We start from the raw sequence: 18,777 nt of genomic DNA, 5'->3' as shown, positions 1-18,777 counted from the left end.
ACGACTCTCATGACCACTGAATAATGAAGTCGAAACTAACACCCCCAACGACCGTCGCTGATAAACAAATGCAAATCAATAGCTCCGATGGCGACGGGACATCGGAGCACAGGGGAGCCACGCATATCAATAGCTCCGATACAATAGACATTGTAGACCCTTTTGAGTCCACAGCCCCTGGTTGCCGTTTTGCTATTACCCTCATAGATTACTTTAGCAAGTGGCCTGAGGTTGCATTCACGTCCCAAGTTACTTCTGCATCACTTCCTGTCTACAGTGTTCAGCAGGGAAGGAAACCCAAAAGAGTTCATCTCAGACAATGGTAGTCAGCTGATTTCACAGGAAATGGAATCCTTTCTCAAGGACAGGGGGATTGCACACAAACGCTCCTCACTCTACTACCCCCAGGCCAATGGGGAAATTGAGAGATTTAATCGATGTCTGAGGATAGTCTACTGACTGCGAAAATAGAAGGAAAGGAGTGGACAGCATCAACCAGAGACTTTCTCCAGGTCTACAGGGCAACCAGGCACGCCACCACTCAATGCTCCCATGCAGAGCTGTTGCACGGACGTCAGATGCACACCAAACTCTATGTGACAGGCCTCCACAAACCACAGCCTGTCACATCCCTGCAAGCACAAAACACAACACAAACAGTGAAAGAGAAGCAGAAGAAGATGAAGGAGTACGCAGACAAGCAAAGAGGGGCAAAAGCAGTGCACTTTCCTCCTGGGTCTTGGGTCAGAGTTAGGAGACCAGGTATACTACTAAAGAGACAGTCAAAGTACTCTCACCCTCTTCAGGTGCATGAGCAAAGAGGCTAGTGCACTTACAGACTGTCTGATGGGCGCACCTGGAATGCATCCTATCTCTTGCCAGCCCTATCCCTTCAGGGTCATGCGGACCCTGGGCAGGCCTTTCCTCCCAAGGGGCCTGACATAGACTGTAGCCGAGTCCAGCCTGACCCACTACATGCTCAGCCCCCTCTGTGAGAGGTCAGGATCAGGAGACCACCCGTTTGGGCACAGGACTATGTTATGTGAGGACGGTAAACTAAAACAAGAGTAGCCTATATTTGGTATGAAACTGTTATTTCGAGACTGTTATTTCTTATAGACCTAGTATTGTCTGCATGAGACTGTTATTTCAAAATTGTTATTTTCTTAATGACCTAGTATTGTCTGCATGAGACTGTTATTTTGTAACTGTTATTTGTTTTATGGTCAAGGCATTCTGTTGTTATTGTAAGACTGTTCATAGATTATACAGTTCAGCATAAGCACCGCAGTGATGTAAATGTTATCTTTTGCAAAAGGGATATGTGATGTCTTGAGTTGATGCAGTTGGAGGACAGTAGGGGAAGCTAGAGGACAAGGTAGGATGTAAGTGACCGTAAGAGGGGAGAAGGAGTGGGACGTGGGTTGTTCAAGTAAAGAAGCGTATGCTAACAGATGTGTGTCTTGGAGTGGTCCCTTAGCGTCACCACACAAGGCTATTCAAATCGCGCCCCAATGTGAGCGGATAAAGATGCATGTGGGCCGACAACAGTAAAATGGACGGGGTGAGACGCAAGCATCACCATGGATACTCAAAGAGGAGCACCAGAGGACAGCAGCGGCAGTTCAACAAGCAGAGAAACAGTGAGTTTAAGTAAGGAAATTGCTCACGACGCAATCGAATGCATGATAATACTGAAACATGCCCTGCACGCAATAGGAAGTGCAGGAAGTGTAACAAAATGGGTACTTCCTGATTGCTCGAAATATGCGCTTTGAGGGGCTGTTGCAGCTAGAAAAGCGCTATAAAAATGCAACATGATTGATTGATTGACATTTCGAAATTGTGTGCAAAGCAAAAATGGTTAAAGAAGTTACAGCAGAGCCTAATATGGAAATGGAAAACCAAGGAGCATTTTTTTCTGTGGTCAGTAACTAAACAGTCAGACTCAAAAGAAATGTGGCATGTTGAGCTCCCAGTGAATGGCCATAATATAAAGTTTAAAACTGACACTGGTGCAGAGATTATGGCAATGTCTCAGAATATTTACCAGAGCTTGCCACAGCTCTCCCAGGTGGAGACTGCAAGAACTGACATATGTAGCCCGGATGGCAGAATCAATTGCATGGGAAATTTTCTAGCCACAAGTGAGCGCAAGGGACAGTGGTACACATTCTGGATCTATGTAATTAAAGGGCCTTATGCAAACAACCTTTTGAGCAGAAGTGTAGCATGCAAGATGGGTTTAGTCCTGAGAGTTGATGAGATCAACACAGACTTGTTTGGTGACAGGGCTACTGAACTGTGAACCTGTTAAGACAGAACTGAAGTCAGATGCAAAACCCTGTAGCTTAGCCACTCCACGCAGAGTGCCCTTTCCCATCCTACCTAAAGTGGAGGAGGAACTGAAACGCATGCAGTCACTGGGACTTATCGAAGAGGTCATGGAGCCCACTGACTGGTGTTCACCTATGGTGCCTGTGATCAAATAGGCAGGTAAAATGAGAATATGCATGGACTTAAAGAGACTCAGTGAGGCAGTGAAGCAGGAGAGGTTCATCTTGCCGACCTTGGAGGACATAGCCCCCAAGCTGGTTGGAGTGAGGGTCTTCTCTACGTTGGACGCCTCCAGTGGATTCTGGCAAATTCCACTGGAAGCCAACTGAAAAAACTGACCACATTCATCACACCAGTAGGAAGGTTCTGTTTCCGCCATCTGCCATTCGAAATTACATCAGCTCCCGAGATCTTCCAGCAGGAGATGAGCGCACTCCCGAAGAACCACGATGGCACTGTTGCCGTGATGGATGACATGCTAGTCTATGGACAGAATGAGGAGGAACACAACCGCCGCCCGAGGGCAGTGCTACAGACCATCAAAGACTCAGGTTTAAAGCTGAACAAGGAAAAGTACCACTTTGGAAAATCAGAGATACCGTACTTTGGACACATCATCGGACAGGACGGGATAAAGCCTGACACCAGCAAAGTGAAAGCCGTATCTGAGATGCCAAGTCCTACGAACATCAATGAGCTACGCCAAGTGCTAGGACTCATCAATTACCTGCACAAATTCTTGCCTGGCCTGTCAGCCACACTGCACCCAATCACAGAGCTGTTAAAGAAGGAGGCTGCTTGGATCTGGGGTGAGCTCCAAGAGCAGGCGTTCGTCAGGGTCAAGGCTATGTTAGTATCAGCATCAGTACTGGCATACTATGATGCCAGCAAACCGACAGTCGTCAGTGCTGACGCGAGCAGCTACGGTCTAGGAGCCACACTACTACAAGCACAGAAAGGTGAGCTTAGGCTTGTCACCTTTTGTTCACACACATTAACAGACGCTGAGAAAAGATACGCTCAAATCGAAAAGGAGTGCCTGGTAGGAGTGTGGGTGTGTGAGTGTTCTTCTTGCTACTTGCAAGGTATGGACAGTTTGGTTCCATTGATCAACATGAACTGGATAAAGCACCCTCAGGTGTCAGCATTTGCTGATGTGCCTCATGTGCTTCAATGAGAAGGCCGTGCACGCTCCAGGTAAGCAACTGATAGTGACTAACACACAGTAGAAACCCACTGAGAGAAGAGACGATGCCTGCCACAGAGGAGGATGTTAAGGAATTTGTGGAATCTGTGGTGACAAGCAGACCGATGTCAGCACACAGACTGGATGACATCAGAGAGGTTAAACATAGTGATACAGATCTCCAGGTGGTCATTAGTTTCATTAGGATAGGCTGGCCACAGAAAATGTCACAGTTTCCATCACTACAGGGATTCTACATGGCGAGAGCACATCTGAGTCAGATGGCCTCGTACTGTACCAAGACAGGATCATCATCCCAGCCACACAAAGAGCAGAAATACTGCAACAAATACATTAGGGTCACCAGGGGCGGACAAATTACAGGGAAAGAGCCAGGATGTCAGTCTGATGGCCAGCCATAAGTACGGACATTGCAAAGATAGTAAATACATGCACATTTTGTGTGGAGCGTAGACCAGCACAGAAAAGAGAGCCACTCAAAACAACCCCCTTACCTATGGGTCCATGGCAAAAGGTTGCAGCTGACCTGTGTGAGCTTGAGGGCAGGAAATACCTCATTGTAGTGGACTATTATTCCAGAGACATTGAAATAGCCCACCTATCTACTACCACAAGTCAACAAGTCATCACACGACTAAAGTCCAGGTTTGTGAGATCGGGCATCCCCTTTGAGCTGGTGAGTGATAATGCTATGCAGTTCACATCAACTGAATTCCAGGAGTTCAGAAAGCAATATGGTTTTACCCATAACACCTCGAGTCCTAGTTATCCTCAAGCGAATGGAGCCGATGGGAGAGCTGTACAAACAGCCAAGCGCATTCTCAAGCAATCAGATCATCATCTTGCTCTGATGTGTTGTTGTGCAACCCCCATCAGTGCAACCGGAGCGAGTCCAGTGCAGCTCATGACTGGACAAAAGACAACACTCCCTATGCTGGATGAGAAGCTGCCGCCTAAGCACATCAGCCATGAACAAGTGTTTCAGAGGGACAGCAAAGCTAAAGAAGCCTACCAGTTCTTCTATAGCTCACAAAGATATGCAACTAGCTGAACTGAAGTGTTAAGTAATGGATTTTACAAATCTATACAACATTTGAATTTGATATTTACTGTTCATCTTTAGACCCCTAGTTTGCATGGATATTTATTGTTCATTTTTACAAACCTATACAAATGTAGAGTCCACAAAGGTATGCCACTGTTCTTACATTCATGCACTTTTGCAGTTGTGTAGCTGAACTGAAGTGTTTAGCTGCAGTGGATGCTTGCATGCGTGCTTTGCAGCCAGTATCATTTATTATGCTTTTGTCACTTGGTGTTTTCTAAGATACTGGCTAAATGTGAAAATGAGTACTTTGAATGACATGGGTACATGCGTCATATGTAGCTTCCCAAGTCACACTCTTTTTTTTCTTTTTAACTTGTAGTTTTGCCGTGTTTTTTTTTTCCAGGCTGGCTCAAGGCATCAGGTCACATTTTTTTTCATTGATTGACAATTCATCTCCCACTAATACATCAAAAACAGCCCTGAAAGTTGTCAACCATTTTGAAGTTTACAGATTTGTGCAAGTCATCTCAGTTTGTCTTCCATTTCTATAAATCAGTGCATCCATCCATTCATCCATCCATTATCCAAGCCACTTATCCCAGTTGAGGTCGCAGGATGCTGGAGCATATCCCAGCAGTTATTGGGCGGCAGGTGGGGAGACACCTGGACAGGCTGCCAGTCCATCACAGGGCCGACACATTTATACCTAGGGACAATTTAGTATGGTCAATTCACCTGACCAACATGTCTGTGTGTGTGACCAGGACAATTGTGCAGACACGGCCAATTGTGTCTGTAGGGACGCCCTACCAAGCCGGAGGCAACATGGGGATTTAAATCGGCGATCCCCATGTTAGTAGACAAGGGAATAGACTGCTGTGCTACCCAGATGCCCATGATGCGTTTTCTAGACAGCGGCATAACAGGAAAATCCAGAGGCTTCAAACTGAAATCGAAACACTCAAATAAAACAGCTTCAAAATACAGAAAGAGTGAGTTATTGACAGTGTATACAGGGTATACATGTATACCCTGCATTCATATTTTTGCTGTTGCAAGAGGAAAAGTTTTGCTATTGTTAAAAGAACTTTTACATTATGTATACTACCCCACACACACAAGTGGTTTGGATAATGGATATACACACACACACACACACACACATACACACACACACACACACACACACACACACACACACACACACACACACACGTATATTTAACTTTGTTAAAAGAAACACTCAGCAGTAGGAAAAGTGCTCAGCAAATAAGGAGCAAAATAATCCAGTGATTCGAGTAAATTCTTTGAGACAGTACAAGCCTGTTTCATGCCATAAGCAATCATCCTGGATTATATATATATACTTAGCACAAAAAGTAGGGAAATTTGTGTTTGGTAGATCATTTCTTTGTTGTAACAACGCTTCTTGGCAATAAATCTTATACCGTTGGAAAGCCTGTTTATTTCCCTTTTCAATGGTGCCACATTTGTGAGGAACATGCATTTGTGGGATGAGCAGCAGAGCTGTGTATGTGGGTTGCACCCACTAAAAATGTGCCTAATCTTCTCTGCCAATGCCAAACAGGTTATTTTGCTGTTGCTATTGACTCTTGTTTTGAGCTTCTGGTACCCCAGGTGCTGACAATCAGCTGCCTGATATAAGATTTATTGCCAAGAAGCATTGTTACCATAAAGAAATAATCCACCAAACACACATTTCCTTACTTTTTTGCTAAGTTTATAGATATATATAAACCTCTTTCTGTCGTCCTCCATAAATGTTCTTTTCTTTCATAAAGGATATTTTGTCGATAAAAGTAAGTAAAAATATAGAAGTAAGTAAATAAAAAGTTCTGGAACATCTAACATAATGGACTGTTTAGACTTTAATATCCTCGGTTATCAGAGACTATCAAATAGATATGATTGAATTTGTACTTTTTACAATAAACTTGGACACTTGAATTTCACAGTTCAATAAATCAGACTTTGAATTTATTTAGAAATATATGACATTTGATTAAAATGTCAAACTTGGGCTTAATGATAAGACTATAAATAACATGGAAGATGTGGTCAATGGCTTCAACAGATTATTTGTAAATGTAGGCCCAAAACTGGCAACAAAAAAAAAAGAAAAGAAAAGAAAAGAAAAGAAATCAATAATGCACAAACAATCACAGAGGGGAATGATAGTGATTATGGGGGCAGAAATCCAAATTTCATTTTCCTTAGAGCGGTAGATGAGAAGGAAATTGTGGACACTGTAAACAAATGCGAGAACAAAAAACCTACTGACTGGAATGATATTGATATGACAATAGTTAAGAAAGTAATCGAATGTACTGCAAAACCACTAATCCACATTTAAACATGTCCTTTCAATCTGGTAAAGTTCCAAGCAAAATGAAAATCGCAAAAGTCATACCCTTTTATAAAACCAGAGATAGACACCAATTTACAAACTACAGACCGATTTCATTATTGTCACAATTCTCCAAAATATTGGAAAAACCATTTCCTGCTAGACTAAACACATTCATTGAGAAGCACAACTGCTGACTGAGAGCCAGTACGGGTTTTGACCAAACAGCCCGACATCTCCGGTGCTCATTTAAATAATTGAAGAAGTATAGACCTAAAAAAGTTTGTTGTGGGAATATTTATAGATCTAAAAAAGCTTTTGACTCGAGCGATCACAATAAATAAATAAATAGACAAATTGGAAAGGTATTGTATCAGAGGGGTGGTGCAGAGAAGCTATTTAAGTAACAGGCAGCAGTTTGTAAAGATAGGTGAACATAAATCATCATGCATGGATATTACTTGTGGTGTAGCCCAGGGGTCGGTTTTCGGTCCAAAACTGTTCATTCTGTACTTAAATGATATATGCAACATATCAAAAATAGTGACTTTTTTTTTAATTTGCGGATGACACTGATATATTTTGTTCTGGTGAGAATTTACAGCTTTTGGAGGTGACCACAATAGAAATGGAAAAGTTAAAACTGTGATTTGACAAAAATAAATTATCCTTAAATCTGGACAAAACAAATGTTATGTTGTTTGGAAATTATAAAATAAACATCAAAGTAAAAGTAGTGATTGACAATGTCCAACTAGAAAGAGTATATGAAAATGAATGTCTAGGTGGGATACTAGACCACAAAATCTGCTGGAAACCTCACATAACATATTATGTGCGAGCAAAGCTGGCAAGGAGCATTGCAGTCATGGAAAAAGCAAGACACATTCTGGATCATAAATCATTGCACACTCTGTATTGTTCCTTAATTTTAACATATCTGATCTACTGTGCGTAGGTATGGGGCAACACATACAAAACCAACCTACAACCATTATGTATACTTCAAAAAAGTGTCACGCCCCGTCTGGATAGTTAAGTTATCTTTTTGTTTCGCCCAGTGTTCTTTGTCTTGTACGTCCTGTTTTATTTTGATACTCACCTCTTGTCTCGTTTCAGGTCCTTTACTTCCTGCCCTCATGTGTCGCCCTCCTGTGTGGTTTCCTGCCCTGCCCTAATGTGTTGCACCTGTGTCTCACTGTGTCCCCTCCTCCAGAGTATATAGTCTTGGTGTTCCCTTCCTTCTGTGCCATTTCGTCTTGTTCCTTGTGACAGCGTTACAGCATTTTTTTCCTTGTGTGAGTTTCTTAAGCCCTATAGTTTCCTGACCTGTTTTGTTTTGGGTTTTTTTGCCTTTTTGACCTCGCCTTTCGCCTGCCGATTTGGATACTGTTGCCTTGTTATCTGATCCCCTGTGTACCAACCTCATTCTGATTAAAAGGGCTGATTTTTGTGAACTGAGTCTGCGTTTTGAGTCCAAGCCTGTGGTTCAGCACGGACACACAAAAAAGCCATAAGGATAGTCAACAATGTAGGATATCGTGGACACACCTACACGCTATTTTTAAAGCCTAGTGCCTTGAAGTTCAGGGATTTAGTAGGATTTAACACAGCGCAAACAATGTTCAAAGCAAGAAACAATCTACTACTGAGTAATATACAAAAAATATTCTCAGATAGAGAAGGGGACCATAATTTGAGAGAGAAATTAAACTTCAAGAAATTGTGTTTGAACAACTTTGAAGAGCATGGGCATTTCAATATGTGGGGTAAGATTGTGGAACAGTCTGAGCATGGAACTCAAACAGTACAAACATTACGCAGTTCAAGAAGAAGTACAAAGGACAAAGATTTGTGTTAACTGTCTAAGTTTTATTTATCGCTAAACATTTCTTATTACACTTATTTCATTTTTCTTTTTATGACAAAGAGTAGATTTTTTGGGTTGTTCGCAGCACTGGGATCTGTTTATTCTTGGTGCATGACATTAGGATGCGTTTTTCTTTTTTTCCCCTTTCTTCTTTCTCTCGTGTGTTTTTGATGTATTTTTTCTCTTATTGTTCACATTAGTTGAGTTTGTATTGTGCAGCACAACTTGCATTGAAATTGAACTACACAGTACAGTGAGAATTGAGTTTGAAATGTATAGTAGCTGAAGTAACTTAAGAGTAGGTGAGAAGGGATAGGAAAAATATGTGTATACTTCCTCCTACACGTTGTCTAACACGAAACATTCTGATGCATACGGAGAATTGTTCGCTGAGTTTGATGTGTAGATTTGTTTATTACTTCAGATTATTTACAGTGGTTTATCTGTATGTTATATATCCTGCTTATTTACATGTTCAGAATAAATAATCATTCATTCCAACTTGGGCTTGAAAATTAAAAAAAATCTACTCATTAATAAAACGGCAAGAATTTGTACATTTGATGCAGAAGTTAAATTTATCACAAGTGTAACCACGTGTTTTAGTTGTGACAACATTTTAAACCGTCAGTAAATTCCCAACAATCCTGAAAATATGCAGTGTGGTTGCACTGTACTCTATGGATTCATATCTCCTAAACATTTATAACACAAATGTGTTGTAATTGATCAGAATAATAGTTTTGTTTCAATTTGTTTCAATTTTTTCCAACCCTCAATTTATATGACTTTCTTAGAATGGCATTTGAGTTTTGACCCCTGCCATCTTCCGTAGTGCGAAATTTACCAGGAAGTGGTGGGTGGTTACTACGGGTAACCAGAGGAACTGAGAGTTGATATTTACAACTTAAATTCGTTGAATGGAGAGCAATTAGGTTAGCATTTGAACCAGCACCATTTATCGAAGGAGTAACACGTCGAAGGTTAGTAGTTGTTTTTATTCAGACAATTATAAAAGTCGTTAGCAGGCCTATCGACGTCCACCGTTAAGCCTCAGACGAGAGATAGATAGATAGATAGATAGATAGATAGATAGATAGATAGATAGATAGATAGATAGATAGCCATTTGTTTATATAGCTAGATTTGTTTATTGGTGTTTTGATTTTCCTCAGCAACATCTACTACTAATAAATGTTGTAAAATGAACACACTCGCACACACAAAGGTTGAGGATACCAAGTATATTTCCCTGATACGCGCTTTCTCTCCGTTATTTATGTTGAGAATGGCACACATGAGAGGGGGTGTGGGTGGCAGGAGCAGGAGAGGAGCATGAGCATGAGTAGCTGGGGAGATCCGCGTGAAGGGCCTGGCGCTTTGCTGGCCCGCCGCCACACACCGCTGTACCCAGTCCCCTCCACCGGTCCGCCATCCCGCGAAGACGCCGCGACGCGGATGCGCCACAGACAGAAGGGGGCTTCGCGAAACAGGCCGCGGCTTTCCGACGGCGGAGAGAGACGGGCTACGGGGCGAGCCCGACCGACTCAGTTGTCCGGTAGTGCTTTTGCAGCCATCAGTTGCACAAGTCCGAACCATTGCACCTAGATTGAAAATGATGAAATAATATAGCTAACTGTAAATTGAGAGAAATTCCAAAGGTTGGTAGAAAATGTAATAAAGGCACAAGGTTAGCGAGTAAACTCATGTGAACGATAAGTCTCGATCAGCACAATAAGCCCTGTTTCACAGCAAAACTCAGGCAGCTTCGTCAGGCCAAAGAGGACGCTTACATGAGTGGAGATAGGATCTGGTACAACCAAGCCAGAAATACACTCACAAAGGAGATCAGAGGGGCAAAAAGGCGCTACTCTGAAAATTTGAAAAACAGGTTTTCTGCCAATGACCCAGCATCAGTCTGGAGAGGTTTGATAGGTTTTACCAACTACAGGACACCATCCCCCCACACTGCAGGGAACCATCAACTGGCTGACGATATAAATGGGTTTTACTGCAGGTTTGATAAGTGAACTTTCACATCCCTCACCCTCTCCAGCCACAACACACACCCAGCTGTACCCCCTGCCCCCCCCCCCGCACTCAGGATCTGTGTTGAGGATGTGTGCTAGCTCTTCTTTTCAGACCAGGAAGGCACGGAGCCTGGATGGTGCATCACCCTCCTGTCTGAAAGTCTGTGCTGACCAGCTGGCCCCCAGTTTCACACTGATCTTCAGTAGATCACTAGAGCTATATGAAGTCCCCTCCTGCTTCAAGAGCTCCACTATCAACCCAGTCCCCAAGAAACTCCGTATCACAGGATTGAATCACTAAAGGCCCGTTGCCTTAATATCTGTGGTCATGAAATCCTTCAAGAGACTGGTGTTGGCTCACCTGAAGGAAATCACAGGCCCCCTGCTTGACCCCCTGCAGTTTGCCTACTGAGCAAACAGGTCAGTAGAGGATGCAGTCAACATGGGATTGCACTACATCTTCCAACACTTCAGCTCCCCAGGGACACACACGCAAGGGTGCTGTTTGTGGACTTCAGCTCAGGGTTCAACACCATCATCCCAGATATCCTCTACTCCAAACGCACCCAGCTCACTGTACCAGCTCCCATCTGCCAGTGGATTAGAAACTTCCTGACAGACAGGAGACAGCTGGTGAGGCTGGGAAAAATCATATCCAGTACCCAGACAATCAGCACTGGTGCCCCCCAGGGATGTGTGCTCTCCCTTCTACTCTTCTCCCTCTACACAAATGACTGCACCTCAGGAGACCCATCTGTTAAACTCCTGAAGTCTGCGGAAGACACAACCATCATTGGCCTTATCTGAGGTGGTAACGAGTCTGCACATAGACAGGAAGTTGAACAGGTGACGATGGTGCAGCCATAACAACCTGGAGCTCAAAACTGTGGCGATAACAGTGGACTTCAGGAGGCGCCCCCCCCCAACACTGCCCTTCCCCTCACCATACTCAACCGCATGGTGTCTACAGTGAAAACCTACAGATTTCTGGGCTCCACAGTCTCCCAGGACCTGAGGTGGGCATCCAACATAAACACAATCATCAAAAAGGCCCAATGGAGGATGTACTTTCTCTGCCAAATCAGGAAGTTCAACCTGCCTCAGTAACTGCTGATTCAGCTCTACACTGCAATAATCCAGTCTGTCCACTGCACATCCATCACTGTCTGGTATGGATTCGGCCACCAAACAGGACAGGGACAGACTGCAACGGGCATTTAATCCTGCAGAGAAAATCACTGATGCCAACCTGCCATCTATTCAGGACTTCTACATCTCCAGAGTCAAGAAACAGGCAGGCAACGTCACTGCAGACCCATCACACCCTGGTCACAATCTGTTCCAACTCCTCCCCTCTGCTAGGCTAACAGAGCACTGTACACCACAACAGCCATCTATAACAGTTTCTTTCTGCGGGCTGTCATTCAAATAAACGCTTAACGCTGTCAAATAAATCCAACCATTTTGTATATACAGGTATACAGTAGTTACAAACAGCTGACTTACAAACGTCCATACTTACGAACCGACCTCTGTAAAACCTATTATTTTTAAAAATCGAGTTACACACAATGGTTCATACTAATGAATGGACAGACTACATTGCGTGACACTCAAAACACTGTGCCTTTTAGGTGGTTCGTCGGTCCAAGGGAGAACAACACTACACTGTCATCGCCATTTTAAGTCTGATCACATAAACATTGTTGTGTGCATTGTGTTTTTGACTTAAATTTTTTGTGTGTTTACCCTCGTAATCATGGCTTCAAAGTGTAAATCTGATGCAAGCGATGGTGATGCATAGAAGAAAAGGAAAACGATCATGATTGAAACAAAAGTGGAAATATTAAAGGTAGCACGGTGGCATAGTGGTTAGCGCAGTTGCCTCACAGCAAGAAGATCCTGGGTTCGAACCCAGGGAACCCTTGGAACCTCTTATCTCTGTTATTTATGTTCTTATCAATTCTCTTGTTCTTTATCAATTCTTATCAAGAGGAACCTCTTAATAAGAACAAGAGGTTCTTAACCTCTTGGATAAGAAGGGTTTTGGATAATGAGCAGATTGAATAATGGATGAATGGACAAGAGGTTCTATCCAAAAAATTACCAAAAGAAAACTGGTGGTTTCCAATCACTAACTCCACTCAAGAAGATCCCAGGCAGTTGCTGAAAAAAGTTCCAGAACATTTCACTGGATTTTCAGAATAAAGGCCCTTTGAAAATATCCATCCATCCATTTTCCAAGCCGCTTATCCTAATTAGGGTTGTAGGATGCTGGAGCCTATCCCAGCAGACATTGGGGAAACACCCTGGACAGGCCGCCAGCCCTTCACACGGCAGACACATTCACAACTAGGGACAATTTAGTAAGTCCCATTCACCTGACCTACATGTCTTTGGACTGTGGGAGGAAACTGGAGCACTCGGAGGAAACCCACGCAGACATGGGGCGAACATACAAACACCACACAAAGGATGACCTGGGATGACCCCCAAGGTTGGACAATCCCGGGGCTCGAATCCAGGACCCTCTTATTTTGAGGCAACAGCGCTAACCACTGGGCCACCATGCCACCGAGAAATTACATTAAGAAAGTTAATTAACCAGTGTCATCCATCCATTATCCAAGCCACCCATCCCAATCGGGGTCACGGGATGCTTTACCTTTGAAAATATTAAGCACTAAAACAAGATGTCCTACAATGAATTGTTCTGGAACTTTTTGTGCAGCTAGTTCAAATCGTCTAGAATGTCAGAAGTGGAATTAGTGATTGGAAATAGACAGTTTTCTTTTAGTTATTTTTCTGAATAGAACAGCTTGTTTTAGTGCTTAATATTTTTAAAGGGTCATTATTCTGAAATTCCTCAATGACTCGTTCTTGCAAGTTTTTTGTTCAGCTACCTGGTGTCTTGTAGAATGTGTCTGAACTGGAATTAGTGATTTGAAGCAGGCAGTTTTCTTTTAGTTATTTTCTGAGTAGTGTCTTGTTTTAGTGCTTAATATTTTCAAAGGGCCTTTACTCTGAAATTCCATAGTGAAATGTTCTGGAACTTTTGTGCAACTACTTGGGGGGCTCTAGAATATGTCTGAAGTGTAATAAGTGATTGGAAACAGACAGTTTTGCTTAAATAATTTTCTGAGTAGAATGTCTTGTTTTAGTGCATAATACAGTTAAAAGGCTTTTATTCTGAAGTGAAACAATCTCATTACCGTAATAACACACTTGTATGTGCAGGAGGAAATAACATGGCGGCTGGCTTGACCGCAGAGATTCCTTTCCTGTGTTGGTGTCACGTTAATTGCTTAAATGTCTAATCTGCTTGTGTACCCAGGTCGTTATTTGATGAGTTCAGAATGGCTCTACCAACCCTCTCTGCACATGTGCCCAGTCGTGCCCGTGTTCTGGGGAGACAGATGGCCCGGCAGCGGGAACAGGAGGCTCGTTGGCGGCAACAGTGGGAGCTGCATTCTAAATACTTCAGGGAGCAGAACTTGCGGAGTCACAAACAAGCAGTGTGGAGTTCCCAGCAGTCTTACCAACAGAGGTGATGCAAATAAACTTGAACTGTGTATGCACTGCATAGAGCTTGCTAAAACTGAGTGACAATAAACCTCTTAAAAATAGACACATATGTCTCTGGGCCATCCTTGCTGTAATAAACCAAAAAAATCCTATTTGTGTTTTCTTACACCCTACCACTTCAGCGCTTGAAGGACACGAAAGAAGGGAGCTAATGTCTGTTTTTCTGTCTGTTCTGACAGTATGTCAGCATACCATAAAGAGAGAGTGGAGGAAGAGAAGAGGATGAGCTTGGAGCAGCGCAGGAAACGGCTCCAGGCTATGCTTGAAGAAGAGCAGGACCAGTTTGTGGCCGAGCTCCAGGCAGTAGCACCTGACAGGAGTACGTTGGTGAGTCAGCTTGTGCAGAAGACTGAGGAGCTCCGTTCTGCAAGAGAAGAGAGAAGAAAAAAGGTAGCCACGTTAAATTCACTGTATAATTATGTTGCTGCAGCAGGTTGATCTTCTCTTTTATTTCATGTTTGTTATCTCTCTTCTGTTCTCCGTAGCTTGTGCAAGAGCTGCTAAAGGAGCACTGGAGGGAAAACAACCCTGAGTTGCAAAAGGTAGCTCACCTAAGTGTAAACTATTAATGTAAATGCAATGAGTTGCCTAAGCTGCTGTTGCAAAGTCTGAGTGTTGAGGTGAAGCGGTAAATGTCCTTAGCTGTCAAGGCTCAAAGGAATCTGGTAACAGCCTGATACATCGGAAGAAGGCTACAAGTAGGGAAAACAGACACTTACCGTCAAGACCTGCATTTGATCTGGAAAGCAAGAGGGCTTGTGATGCAGATATTCCATGACTTTCTGTTAACCTGAGTCGCGGATTGACTCAACAGTATAAACTATTCTGGTATACCTTCCGCTTAAGTCAGGCTCATCAGTATCTTTGTCTCGTCTTTGTCACAACGCCTTTGTCACAAATCTATCAACAGGTCAAGTCAGCATTACATAAAGATCGTGTTGTCAAACAATGGCAAGAGCAGACTTCTGAGAAAAAAAAGGTTGGTAATTTAGTATAGCCACAGTAAAAGTTGTTAAGATGACAATAGTGTTTGAATAACCTTTAAAGGATAGACAAGTGTTTTTGACTTTAAAGAAAGAAGTAATAGCCCTGCAATCATCAGCTGTATTAACTCCTACCAGGGCTGCAACATGGCACATTGGACTCACTTGTCAAAAACATTGGTATTGTCCTTTAATTCAAGGAGTAATTATTTATGTAATGAATTAATAGTTAACCAAACAGTGGTCATTTCTTCTGTAAGTACAGTATCAAGTCTGAAATGTACTTAGACTGTTTTTTTACAACATGATTCATTATTGAGAAAGTGTAGACTCTGAAGTTGCCCATCCCTGAAAACCTGCAGCGTGAAGCCGCAGAGCAGGAGGAGAAGAAACGTTTTGAAAAGGAATATGAAAGGACTCGAAAAGAGGCTCTGGAAAAGATGAAGCAGGCAGAGGAGAAAAAGAAAGCAGAGGGGCAGAAGCGAGTAGAGGAACTTTGTAAGCAGATGGAAGAACTGAGGCTGAAGGAGAAAGAGGTGTGAAAATATTGGGCAAATTATGTCTGCTGTAGAAAATAGTATGGGACTCCAGTTTTTTAAAGTAGGTCTCTCCCCGTTGAAGGCGAGTCGTTTAAAGAAGGAGCAAGAGGCGTTGCTTGCTCAGCGCTGGGAGCTGGAGAAGATAGAAGAGGAAAGGAGAAAGTTGGAGGAAAGAAGAAAGAAGTCTGAGATGGCGTACGTGAGGCCAGCAGCTTGAGATATGTGTTGAGAAATTAGGTAAATAAATTTCCTGATGGTTAAGCTGTGTGTTCATTTAGCTTGTGTCCCTCAGACGTTTCTTGGTACGTCAGTACCGGGCTCAGCTGAAGAAGAGAGCCCAGCAAGTTCAGGAAGAGCTTGTGAGTACATCTATTCCATTGGTACAGTATGGCTTATTATACTACTCAAATTGAATCAGTATCTATGACTTTACCGCTGCCTGAAATTTACCTTCCAGGAGGCAGACCGCAAGATCCTGGCAACTTTGCTGGGAGGAGAAGAAGAGAACAGGAGGTTAGAGAGTGTAAGGAGGGAAAGGGCTGTAGCTGATGCTGCTTGGATGAAACATGTGATCGACGAACAACTTCAGTTAGAAAGACAGAGAGAGGCAGAGTTTGACATTCTGTATAGGTAAGGGCTAATACTCAGTAAGTTCTGACCTTAGGGCAGGGACATTTGTTTACCTTCAGATACTAACCCTTATGTTTCCATTCAGAGAAGAAGCCCAACGTGTGTGGGAGAAACGAGAGGCAGAATGGGAAAAGGAGAGAAGAGCCAGAGAGCAGCTCATGCATGAGGTGAATTGGCCTGGAGAGATGAGGGACTCAGGACCTGCCAAAAATACTGTTGGAACCTCATTTGAAAGAAAGCCAGAAAGATATGATTGTTGAATAACAGCTCTCATCTGGGTTTCTGTAAAAGGTTCTTGTGGGGAGACAGCAGCAGCTGGAGCTCAAGATACAGCAGAACCACAAGGCTCAGGAGGATTCCCTGAGGAGGCGAGAAGAGCTGATCCAGGAGCTGGAGTTGGAAAAAGAGGCCAGACGCCTGGAGAGGGAGCAAGAAGAAGGCCAGAGAACAGCACGAATGCAAGAGATGAATGCTCAGGTTGGCACATGGCCTCTTTTCATCTCCTCACGGTTAGCTGAGTATTGCAGTAGTTCTCAGTGTTTGTACCATTGTACACCCAAGCAGGAGATTTTTCATGCACCAAAATATTAACTGTTCGTTGAAAGAAAAAAAAGTATGACAATTGATGCTACAATAGAAATAGCTGTTAGTCAAGATCAGGCAACCCTGATCTCATTCCGCACCCATTGAGAAGCACAGAATTATATATTTATTCCATACAAGGTCCCTGCTGGGCTGAGAAGTCAAACAGTACTTAGTATATTGTTATGTATATATATATATATATATATATATATATATATATATATATATATATATATATATATATATACACTGTAGGTGGAACAGCAGCGCCAAGAACTTCAGGAGGAGCAACACAGGATAGAGCAAGAGGAGGAGGACATGAGGGAGGCCCTTCGAATCCAGGAGGAGGAGCTGAGACTGGAGACACAGAGGATGACTGAGCAGGGTTATCAGGAGAAGGTACAAGAAAAGAAAAAAAAGCATTCACGATTTTCTTTTTTCAAACTTTCCAGCACCTGCCCGCCAGCGGGCAGAGCCACAACTACAGAAAATTTTCAGATTCTTTCTTTTGCCAGTAGAGTGCTTTGTAAAGTGGAGAATAGTTAAATTATGATTTATTTTTTTTCCGTTCAAGTATTTTGAAAGTCGCAAAGATTCAGACAGCCATAGAAACACCAATTCACACTAAAGAATACAGATTGAAAGCACCATAAAGTGCGGAAAAAACCCCATTAAAATTGACTAGAAGATAACAGTGACAGTGCTCTAAACAAACAATTGACTTATTTATTGAATCTCATTCAGGATTTTATGTAATATTAGATGGTATACAAAATATTCTTGTTACATGCAGTTTCAGGGTACTATTAATGATCTAAAAAGGGTTGAGAATTGTTTAATAGTTGAGAGGAACACAACGTCAGCATCTTTATTGTTGACAGGTTGCAACATTTAATATGGTTAAGGAAAACATTAAAAAATCAAATGCTTATTTTCATAGACTCTGATCATTAAGAGTCAGTACATGGGCACATTTGAAAGCTGTAGCTAAGTGTTTTAGCTGATATTTGTAAGCACTGTGGGTAGTCAAAATGAATGCAAATTGTGCTTTGAGCAATTTTTCTTTGTATTATCCACCAAAAATGCTATTTAGGCAGCTTCTTTGACAAAAAAGTGAAGTTTAAAAAAAAGTCTTAAGTTTATGTCAGTAAATGTTTGTATTCCATGATCCTTACATGTCTGTGAATATGTGACAGACTATGGCAGCTCCATTTTCTTTGATTGTACATGCTGGATGTTTCCTTTTCAGATCCACAGCAGACCCCGATCAGCCTGGATGTGAGGACTCTGCAAGACTGAAATTCTCACTTAATTTTTTTATACATGTAATTAGCTTGACTATCTAAGGAGTTTCATCATTCAATCAGGTTCCCGGGCCTTGTTTATGCCAAGTTGATACTTATTTAAAAATATTTGTCTATAATTAGAGAGACTAGTGATTTTTTTTTTAGCAATCCTAGAGCTGGAACTAGAGTTGCTTTTTTTTTTTTTTTACTATTCATTCTTTGTGATCAGTTTTTAGTAAATCTGATAAAATCATCACCAGTCCAAGTTTTCTGTCATTGTAACAAGACAACATAGTGAACATGAGACTA

The 18,777-nt window shown here is 42.4% G+C and overlaps 1 protein-coding gene across 3 annotated transcripts; it reads left to right on the top strand.

The window, feature by feature from the left end:
- The first annotated feature begins 1,450 nt into the window (after nucleotides 1-1,450).
- On the top strand, nucleotides 1,451-18,750 carry tchp (trichoplein, keratin filament binding). 3 transcript variants are annotated; one of them, XM_056272871.1, is made up of 13 exons: nucleotides 1,451-1,643; nucleotides 14,195-14,407; nucleotides 14,625-14,835; nucleotides 14,931-14,987; nucleotides 15,356-15,424; nucleotides 15,791-15,964; nucleotides 16,050-16,162; nucleotides 16,260-16,326; nucleotides 16,425-16,597; nucleotides 16,683-16,764; nucleotides 16,889-17,074; nucleotides 17,438-17,581; nucleotides 18,432-18,750. In XM_056272871.1, exons 2-13 carry the CDS (start codon nucleotides 14,217-14,219, stop codon nucleotides 18,462-18,464), a joined length of 1,500 nt encoding a protein of 499 aa, XP_056128846.1. In that variant the 5' UTR covers nucleotides 1,451-1,643; nucleotides 14,195-14,216; the 3' UTR covers nucleotides 18,465-18,750. The 3 variants fall into 3 exon arrangements, with proteins under 3 accessions (XP_056128846.1, XP_056128826.1, XP_056128836.1); XM_056272851.1 differs by having other exon boundaries at nucleotides 1,451-1,653; XM_056272861.1 differs by lacking the exon at nucleotides 1,451-1,643 and adding an exon at nucleotides 9,690-9,813.
- The last annotated feature ends 27 nt before the right edge of the window (nucleotides 18,751-18,777 follow it).

Source organism: Lampris incognitus, chromosome 1 (genome assembly GCF_029633865.1).
Source record: "Lampris incognitus isolate fLamInc1 chromosome 1, fLamInc1.hap2, whole genome shotgun sequence".
NCBI lineage: Eukaryota > Metazoa > Chordata > Actinopteri > Lampriformes > Lampridae > Lampris > Lampris incognitus.
Note: the sequence above shows the minus strand (reverse complement) of the source record. Positions and strands in the feature narration are given on the sequence as shown.